Raw genomic sequence first — 10,574 nt, 5'->3', positions numbered from 1 at the left:
GAGTTGAGCTGCATAAGTTGCTTATATATTTTTGAGATTAGTTGTTTGTCAGTTGCTTCATTTGCTATTATTTTCTCCCATTTAGAAGACTATCTTTTCACCTTGCTTATAGTTTCCTTTGTTGTGCAGAAGCTTTTAATTTTAATTAGATCCCATTTTTTAATTTTTGCTTTTATTTCCAGTATTCTGGGGAGGTGGATCATAGAGGATCCTGCTGTGATTTATGTCGGAGAGTGTTTTGCCTATGTTCTCCTCTAGGAGTTTTATAGTTTCTGGTCTTACATTTAGATCTTTAACCCATTTTGAGTTTATTTTTGTGTGGTGTTTGTTTGCTTTTAATATAAAAGTTGCATAGTTACTCATGATTTCCCTGGTGGCTCAGATGGTAAAGTCTCTGTCTACAATGCAGGAGACTCAGGTTCAGTCCCTGGGTTGGGAAAATCCTCTGGAGAAGGAAATAGCAACCCACTCCAGTACTCTTGCCTTGAAAAATCCCATGGACGGAGGCGTATGGTAGGCTATAGTCCATGGGGTTGCAAAGAGTTGGATATGACTGAGCGACTTCACTGTAACTTTACATGGTCTCTCAGGTCCCTCAGATGTAACTTTCCTGGCCAGGAGGCTTTAATTCCTTTAGAGCAACTTGGTGTTTTCTTCTAATTTATTATGGACTTCAGTTTTCTCTTAAAGGGTTTTATTGTACTTGTTTCTGTTGCAAAGTCATAATTCTTGATGGGTAAAGCAGGAGTGGCACAGTTCTTTCTAATCTGATCCAGATAGAGGGTCTATCTTATTTCTTCTTGTTTCAGTGAACACAAAAATAAAAAACCAAAAATTCCTCTTCCCAGTCAACATTTACTGTCATCTTTACTTTCCTGACTCCTCTCTCATAGGTCCATATAACTTTCCTTTCTTTCTCCTATTAAAGAAATAGAAAGAAGACTTGAGCTGAAACTTGATTTTGCCATTTGTAAGGAAGTTTCTTTCTCTCTTAATCTGAGTCTTGGTTTTCTTTGACTGTAAAATGTTGATCATAATAATTGCCTTACTTTTTTTTGTCAGGCTTATGATGATCAAATGGAACAATAGATGGGAAGAGCTCTGTAAACCTTGTTTTAGAGCACATGCAGTATCCTCTTCTTGAGATGATTTGCAAATGTTTTGCTGAACTGCTGCCTCTTGTTAGCTTTATTGTTCCCTAATTTTCAAGAAGTGCCATCTCTTTGAAACTTTCCTAATCATTTGCATGTGTCTTGTCCCCTAACTTCTTTCAAGGATCAGTTATTACTTTTCCTCTGTACTCTTAGTACATACTTTGATTAATTATATAGCTAAAACTTATAAATGACAACATTATTTCATTGTGTTATAATTGTTTGTTTCAATATCTCTCAACCTTTTCGAAGCCCAACTCCTAGCCTAAGCTTTGAGTTCCTTGAGACAGATTGTATTCATTTTTGTAACTCTGGCTGAATGCTTCTTATCTACCAATGTTTGCTAAATGAGTAAGTCCGTCAATGAATCAACTAATGAGTGACAATGGCTTGGTGGCTCAATCAGTTAAGAAACTGCCTGTAATGCAGGAGACTGGGATTCAATCCCTGGGTTGGGAAGATCACCTGGAGAAGGGAATGGCAACCCGCTCCAGTATTCTTGCCTGGAGAATTCCATGGACAGAGGAACCTGGTGGGCTACAGTACATGGGGTTGAAAAGAGTCGGACACAACTAAGTGACTAACACTTTCACTTTCAGTACCAGGTATAAGATGCTTTACACACAAAAATCATCATTCTTGATTGGCTCTTTTCCCTTCTATTTTTTCATTCTTCTTTTAAAATTTGATAAGTCATACCATATTATTCAGGCAGTTAACATATTTTCATGTGTCTTGTTCTTTCTTGATTGTACTTTTGAAATAGGAGGGAAGGGGGCAGGGCACAACTTTTGAAAAAATGACATGGCCTGAGGACATAACATAAACAGATTAGAATAAAATGGGCCCAAGATGATACACAGTTCATTTCAGTGGCTCAGTCCTGTCTGACTCTTTGCAACCCCATGGACTGTAGCACACCAGACTTCCCTGTCCATCGCCAACTCCCAGAGCTTGCTCAAACTCATGTCCATCGAGTCGGTGATGCCATCCAACCATCTCATTCTCTGTTGTCCCCTTTTCCTGACTTCAATCTTACCCAGCATCAGGGTCTTTTCCAATGAGTCTATGCTACACATCAGGTGGCCAAAGGATTGGAACTTCAGCATCAGTCCTTCCAATGAATATTCGGGACTCATTTCCTTTAGGATTGACTGGTTTGATCTCATTGCAGTCCAAAGGACTCACAAGAATCTTCTCTAACACCACAGTTCTAAAGCATCAATTCTTTGGCACTCAGCTTTCTTTATGGTTCAACTCTCATATCGATATATGACTAGTGGGAAAACCATTGCTTTGATGAGATGCACTTTTGTTGGCAAAGTAATATCTCTGCCTTTTAATATGCTGTTGGTCATAGCTTTTCTTCCAAGGAGCAAGCGTCTTAATATCATGGCTGCAGTCACCATCTGCAGTGATTTCAGAGCCCAAGAAAATAAAGTCTGTCACTGTTTCCATTGTTTCCTCATCTATTTGCCATAAAGTGATGGGACCAGATGCCGTGATCTTAGTTTTCTGAATCTTGAGTTTTAAGCCAACTTTTTCACTCTCCTCTTTCACCTTCATCATGAAGCTCTTTAGTTCCTCTCTGCTTTCTGCCATAAGGGTGGTGTCATCTGCATATCTGAGGTTATTGATACTTCTCCTGGCAATCTTGACTCCAGCTTGTGCTTCATCCAGTCTGGCATTTTCCATGATGTACTCTACATATACGTTAAATAAGCAGAGTGACAATATACATCCTTGACATACTCCTTTCCCAATTTGGAACCCATCCATTGTTTCATGTCCCATTCTAACTGTTGCTTCTTGACCTGCATATAGATTTCTCAGGAGGCAGGTCAGGTGTTCCGGTATTCCCAACTCTTGAGGAATTTTCTACAGTCTGTTGTGATCCATGCAGTCAAAGGCTTTGGTGTAGTCAATAAAGCATAAGTAGATGTTTCTGGAACTCTCTTGCTTTTTCTATGATCCAGTGGATGTTGGCAATTTGATCTCTGGTTCCTCTGCCTTTTCTAAATCTAGGTTGAGCATCTGGAATTTCTCAATTCAGGTACTGTTGAACCATCACTTGGAGGATTTTGAGCATTACTTTACTAGTGTGTGAGATGAGTGCAGTTGTACAGTAGTTTGAACATTCTTTGGCATTGCCTTTCTTTGGGATCATAATGAAAACTGACCTTTTCCAGTCCTGTGGCCACTGCTGACCCAGATTCCCCAACAGTCAGTCTCTCCTATCAGGAAGCTTCCACAAGCCTCTTATGTTTATCCATCAGAGAGCAGAGAGAATGAAAACCACAATCAGAGAAAACTAACCAAACTGGTCACATGGATCACAGCGTTGTCTAACTCAATGAAACTATGAGCCATGTAGGGCCACTCAAGACAGACAGGTCATGGTGGAGAATTCTGACAAAATGTGGTCCACTGAAGAAAGGAATTGCAAATAACTTCAGTATTCTTGCCTTGAGAACACTGTTAACAGTATGAAAAGGCAAAAAGATATGACACTGAAACATGGTAGGCAAGTCAACTTCAACTGGAAGTTGATCCTCAATCAGCAAACTAAATGACACACTCACAGGGGCCATGGCAGTTCCAAGGCATCATTAAAAGACCAAAAAGTGGGCAATGGCCCAATTCCTAGAAATCTACCTCTTTCCCAAAATAGTTGGAATAATCCTCCCACTCATTAGCCTATGAAAGTACCCAACCCATAACAACTAACCACATTTCCAGGCTGCCATACTTGCCCTCTGCAATGGCCCACACTCTGTCTGTGGTGTGTGTTTCACTCTGAATAAATCCTCTTCTTACTTATCACTTTGTCTCTCACTGAATTCTTTCTGTGATTAGACATCAAGAACCTCAGCTTCATTAGGTCCTGGAAGCAGGTCTGTGATATCAGTTGGAAGAGAGTGGGTTTTGGCTGGGTTCGTGTCCTTGCCACGTGGGTTTGAGTCCCAAACTGGATTTTGTCTGGGTTTGAGTCCCAGCACATGGGTTTAAGTCCCAATCTGAGGAAAATGGTTTCACTTTGATTTTATTTCAGTTATCTTCTCACACGCTGTGCCATATTCCCCCTTAGACTCGCTGATCATGTAATCATACATAATTTGTTAAATATGACCACTTCTTTGGCCATCATAAAACCTTAAAAATGATATGTCACTCTTCCCTTTAGAGATTCATTTCCCTTTCACTGATTCTTGTTAGTAGAATTGGATTTGGAGTAACAAATCCTCTCTTTGATTCTTTAAGCTCTGTAATTTCAGTTGTTTCTTTTAGTAACCAAATAATATTTCATTGTTTGACTACACTAAATTTTGTTTTTTAACTCATCAGTTGATGGACATTTTGGCTATTTCTATCTTTTGGCTATTATAAGTAATGCTGCTATGAACATCATGAGCATATGGTTTCTATTCCTTTGGGTATGTACCTGGTGGTGGAATTCCTGGGTCATATGGTAATTCTATGTCTAAATTTCTTAAGAACTGCTGAATTATTTTCCAAGGTAGATGCACATTTTTACATTTCAAGCAGCAGTGTATAGTGGTTTCAGTTTTTCCACATCTTTCCAGTATGTGTTATTGTCTGTGTATTTCATTGCAGTTGTGACTTTATGTGTTATTTTGGTTTTCTATTTGCATTTCTCTGGTGCCTAATGATGTTAAGCATCTTTTCCTATGGTTATTGAACATGTGTATGTCTTCCTTGGAGAAAGGTCCACTCATATACTCTACCCACTTTCAATTGGGTTATTTTTCTTCTTATAATTGAGTTTTAAATGCTCTTAATATATTCTAGACACTAGTCTTTTATCAGATATATATTTTGCATATATTTTCTCCTATTCTGTTGATTGTCTTTTCTCTTTCACCATGGCACCTTTTAAGCACAGAATGTTAAAATTTTGACTAAAATTATTTAACATATTCTTTCTTTTGTCACTTGTGTTGTACTGTTTTATCTTAAGAAACCATTGCCTAATGCAAGGTCATAAAAACTTATCCTTATGTTTTTTCCTAAGAGTTTTATAGTTTTAGCTCTTACCTTTAGGTGTTTAATTCACTTTGAGTTAATTTTTTATATAGTGTGAGGTAGAAGTCCACCTTCATTCTTTTAAATGTAGATATCCTGCTTTTGTTGAAAAGCACTTTTTATTGAAAGGCATTTCTGTCTTCCATAAAATTGTCTTTGTACTCTGTCCAAAGCAATTGATGAAAATAAATTTAAGAGGTTATTTCTAGTCTCTCCATTCTATTATATTTATCTATATTCTGATCCTAATAGAGTATCACACTGTCTTGATTACTGTTGTGATTTGGTAAGCTTTGAAATTTAAAATGTGACTCTTCCAAATTTGTTAATTTTTTAAGATTGTTTTTGACTATTTGGTCCTCCTTGCATTTCCATTCTAATTTTAGGATTAGGTTATAAATTTCTGTAAAAATCCACCTGAAATTTTGATGACTCTATGGATCAATTTGGATAATATTGTCATCTTAACAATATTAAAGCTTTCAGTCTGTGATCTTGGGATGTATTTTTATTTACTTTTATATTTAATATCTTTAAATGATGTATTATAATTTTCAATATATCAATCTTGAATATTTTTGTTAAATTTATCCCTAAATATTTTATTCTTTTTGTTGCCACTTTAAGTGGATTTGCTTCTTAATTTAGTTTTTAGATTGTTCTTTCTTAATGTAAAACAATTGATTTTTTAAATTGATGTTTTATCCTTCAGTCTAGTTCAACTAGTTTTTCATTCTAATAGTATTTTGTTTGTTTTGTTGTGTGTGAGTGTATGTGTGTGTGTGTGTTTGTGTGTGTATCCATTTGTGTGCGTCCATGCATTCTAAGTTGCTTCAGTCGTGTCCAACTCTTTGTGCGTCTATGGACTATAGCCCTCTAGGCTCTTCTGCCCACGGGATTCTCCTGGCAAGAATAATGGGGTGGGTTGCCATGCCCTACTCCAGGGGATCTTCTTGACGCAGGGACTGAAACTGCGTCTCCTGCACCTCTTGCATTGCAGGCAAATTCTTTACTGCTGAGCTTCTATGGAAGCCCATGGGTCCCTTGAGATTTCTAAATATAAGATTAGGTCATCCTCAAATAGAGATCATTTTACTTTTCCTTTCTAATATGGATATTTTTTATTCCTTTATTTTGCCTACTCGCCCACTACAATGCTGAATAAAAATGGGAAGAGTAAATATTTTTGTCCTGTTCTTAGTATTAGGGGTAGTGCATTCAGCCTTTCATTGCTAAACATGATGTTAGTTGTGAGCTTTTTTGTGGATTATATTTTTATCAGATTGAACAGATTCTCTTGCATTCTTTTAGTGTTTTTATCATAAAAGTATTTTGGATTTTGCAAATTATTTGACTTTTCTACATTTTTAAGGTGATCATATGGCTTTTGTCCCTTTTTTATTAGTATGATGTATTACACTGATAGATTTTCATGCATTGAACTAGTGTTATATTCCTGGGATAAATCCCACATGGTTATTGTGTATACTTTTTGTTATATGTTGTTGAATTTAGTTTGCTAATATTTTGCTGAGGATTTTTTTGTGTGTATCTACACACCTGAGATATGTTCCTATATAGTGTTTTGTTATTATTCTTATTATGTCTTTGAATTGTTATTGGTAGCAGGGTAATATTGGTTTCATAGAATGAGTTGTGAATTGGCCCCTCCTCTTCTATGTTGTGGAAATGTTTGTAAAGTGCTGGTGTTAACTGTTCCTAATATTTGGTTAAATTCATCAATGAAGCAATTTGGGTCTCGGCTTTCCTTTGTGGGAAAGTTATTATCATTATTAATGCAACCACTTTACTTGTTATGGCTTCCCTGGTGGCTCAGCTGGCAAAGAATCTGCCTGCAATGTGAGAGACCTGGGTTCCATCCCTGGGTTGGGAAGTTTCCCTGGAGAAGGGAAACGCTACTCACTGTGGTATTGTGGCCTGCAGAATTCATGGACAGAGGAGCCTGGCAGGTTACACTCCATGGGGTAGCAAAGAGTAAGGCATGACTGAGCAACTTTCACTTTCACTTACTTGTTATAAGTTTACTTGATATTCTGTTTATTCTTGAGTAAGTTTTAGTAGCTTTTACCTTTGTAGGGATTTATCTATTTTGTTAAGGCTGTCTAGTTTATGGGCATAGAGCTGTTCATCATTATAATCCCTTACAACCCTAAAAGTCAGTAGTAGATCTCCTTTGATATTTCTGATTCTCATAATTCAAGTCTCTTCTTTCTTTCTTTTTTTTTTTTTGTCAGTCTAGCTTAAGGTTTTTTTTTTTTTTTTTTTGAGGATCAGTGAAATTAGTTTATTTTTGTTTAACAAGATATTTATGGCTTTTCTTTATTCATTTTATTAAGACAGAACCTCAGACATGGAAATTAGTATTAACCAGGGGCTCAAATACTAAGACCATATGGGTGACCCTGACTGAACATCAAGGATGTTGACTTTATTTCCCCTTAAAATTAGTTTAACATCTCTGTTCTGTTACAGAGAGCTACACAAATAGGGCTTTCTCTACAGCTGTCTATTTTTCCATTAGAGTCTTTTTAAAAAACTAACACCCACCTCTACACATATTTCAACAGACTTTCCACATACCTGCACTTGAACTCAATTCTCCCAGAATACAAAGTACTCTATTTTAGTTAAAGAAAAACCCAACAGTGCACCTCTGGGCAGTTATCAGACTGCAGTTGATCTTTTATTACAAATAATTAAATCTCTCCACCAAGGTCTCAAACAGTATCAAACACCATTTCATATCTCTTAACACAGAGCAGAGCAGGCATTCAGTACTAGAACCAAGTAAGAAGTGTTAAATTTCAAGCTTCTGATCACATCACACGGTGACCAAAGCTTGTGTCATTTTCTCATGTTATCCAACTGTGCATCTCACACTTCTTGTCCTCTCAGTGGAGACAAAAGCTTCTAGTTCATGTTCTAAGCACAGGAAGTCGAGAGAGACAAACTCCAGTGAAAACACATCAATCTCAATTCAACTCAGTTAAAAAAAAAAAGCAAACTTAAATTATTTGTTTCGAGGGGACAAAGGAAAAGGAAGGCATGGGGTTAAGAGTCAAAACTGTGACAAAGACCAGATGCTATACATGGCATGTTGTAGTTCTGGAAACTGTTATATGATATTTTAAAATAAAGTGGCTTTTGTAGATTTTTTTCTTTTTTGGTATTGTAAACATATGCTGTTTAATAGTACCCGAATTTAACACTTTCTTTTTCTGCAAACAAAACAAAATTGAAAGCCTTTAAGGCAAACAAAGCAAAAAAGAAAAGTCATTTGTTATAAAACTGTGAAGATACCCAAGCAAGACCCCACTTAAGATTCGTTAGCATGAACTTGAGAGCTTTTGTCCACTGTTCCTCCGAGTTAAACTGAGTTTTGATGGAATAGGAGCCACCACTGCCTCCTGTGTCTTCAATTTTGCCTTTCTCCACATCCATCCTGTAAGGAAGGCAAAAACGTGTCTCGCCTTTCTCAACTTCTTCTTTGAACTGCTGCACACAGTCCAGGAAAGCCACCATTGCATGGTCAAACTTGTTGTCCCAGAAAAACCGCAGCCCCCCTGAACAGTACAATGGCAGCTCCTTAGATTTGTCTGTCAGAGACTCCAGATATGAATGGTTTCCATAGGGAACAAGTCGATACCTCTGAAATTTCAGACCCATCTTATTGGCCAGGGCGTGGAGCAGCATCACTGTCTGGCCCCATGCAGCATTAATCTCATTCCATTCCACAGGAACACTGGGCAGCCGACCCAGTCTGAAGTTATTGATTGTACCAAACTGTCCACTATGCCAAATGTGGAAGGTTGCATTAAAGACGTTGGTTTTCTTCAGCTTGTCCAGCTGCGTCTGGGCATAACGCATCTGGTTCTCTACACTCTTCAGCTCATCATCCAGTTCTAGCTGCTGTCTTTTAAATTCACTGTATTCCCTTTGATACTGAGCTTCCTCCTGATCCAACCTCTCAGCCTCAGCCTGGACCTTCTCGAGATTTTCTGCCACTATCTTCCGGTTCTTTTCCACATCTTCCAGCTCTTGGATCAGCTTCTCCTCCTCTAATGCCAGCTCCTTTAGCTCTAACCCAAGCTGTTCGCTGTCATCTTCATTCATTTGCTCTAAGATCTCCAAACAGTGTTTGTAGTTCTGACATTCATTTTCAGTGACGTTGAGCTGAGTGTCCAGCTGGTCTAAGAGAGTGTCTGTGCATTCCTCACACAGGGGGTGATCCACATCTGTCTGGCCTGACATGATGTCAAAAAGGTCCCCAGTGACCTTTAGTCTTCGGCTGAGGTTCTCCATGGTGCCGCCATCGGATGCCTCCCCAATCAGAGTGAAGCTGTTGGCACTTTCTGTGGACATCATCCTGGCTGGGGGGATGAATCTGCGAGAGACACCATCCTGGCGAGTTTCAATAAATGGCTCCTCTCCTGAGTTAGCCTCTTCCTCCTGGGTCTCTCCTGGTTTCAGCTGGGCTGTGGCAAGTAATGGAGCTGTGAGCTCCTGGATGGTGACACGGTCCAGGATCTTGAAGCTCGTGTCCAGTTTCAGAGGCTGGCTGCAGCGCTGACACACGAAGCTCACCTGCATGGTGCTGCTGGATGTCTTAGACCCCTCCATCCCTCGGGACCCGGAGCCCGCCACCCTGATCTGGTCTACCGCGGGGGTACCGCGGCTTCGGGTCTGTCTGCCAGCGGGACTTCCAAGACTGCCATCGCCCAGCCTTCAGCTACTTCCCGGTCCGCCGGGGGAGCTAGCTTAAGGTTTTTCAAGTTTGTTGTTCTTTGTATAGAAACAACTTTCACTTCATTAATTTTCCCTAATGTTTTGCTGGTCTCCATTTCACTTATTTCCTCTTTGAACTTTATTATTTACTTCTTTCTGTTGCCTTTGAATGTAGTTGTATCTTTATTTTCAAGTTTATTACTGTGAAAATTTAATGTTATTTTTATTATGTATTTTTAAATATAGGCATTTACATGTATAAATTTCCTCTAAGCAGTGATTCACTGCACACTATAAGTTTGAATATATTGTGTTTTTAGTTTTATTCATATGAAAGTGTTTTCTAAATTATTTGATTTCTTCTAGGACCTAATGCTATTTAGGAATATGTTGCTTAATTCCCACAAAATTTAAAAATTTCCAAATTTTCTTCTGTTGCTTTACAATTTCACTCCATTGTAGTCTAAGAACATACTTTTAAAAATTATTTCAGTTCTGTTAAATTTACTGAAAACTGCTTTATTGCCTTATATACAGTTTATCCTGAAGAATGTTACAAGTACATTTGAGAAGAATGTACACTCTTCTTTGTTGGGTAGAATGTTCTATTGATGTAAAATCTGGTGTTGA

At 38.1% G+C, this 10,574-nt stretch overlaps 1 protein-coding gene across 1 annotated transcript; it reads right to left on the bottom strand.

The window, feature by feature from the left end:
* Window positions 1-7,489: 7,489 nt before the first annotated feature.
* On the bottom strand, window positions 7,490-9,966 carry LOC120882309 (beclin-1-like). The gene has a single exon (XM_040266284.1). It carries the CDS (start codon window positions 9,837-9,839, stop codon window positions 8,493-8,495), a length of 1,347 nt encoding a protein of 448 aa, XP_040122218.1. The 5' UTR covers window positions 9,840-9,966; the 3' UTR covers window positions 7,490-8,492.
* Window positions 9,967-10,574: the final 608 nt, after the last annotated feature.

Source organism: Oryx dammah, unplaced genomic scaffold (assembly GCF_014754425.2).
Source record: "Oryx dammah isolate SB20612 unplaced genomic scaffold, SCBI_Odam_1.1 HiC_scaffold_23, whole genome shotgun sequence".
Taxonomy (NCBI): domain Eukaryota; kingdom Metazoa; phylum Chordata; class Mammalia; order Artiodactyla; family Bovidae; genus Oryx; species Oryx dammah.
This window is presented reverse-complemented; position numbering and strand designations above follow the sequence as displayed.

Bases quoted from the DNA above. Each gene is read 5' to 3' on its own strand.
- LOC120882309 (XM_040266284.1), bottom strand. From the start codon at position 9,839: ATGGAGGGGTCTAAGACATCCAGCAGCACCATGCAGGTGAGCTTCGTG.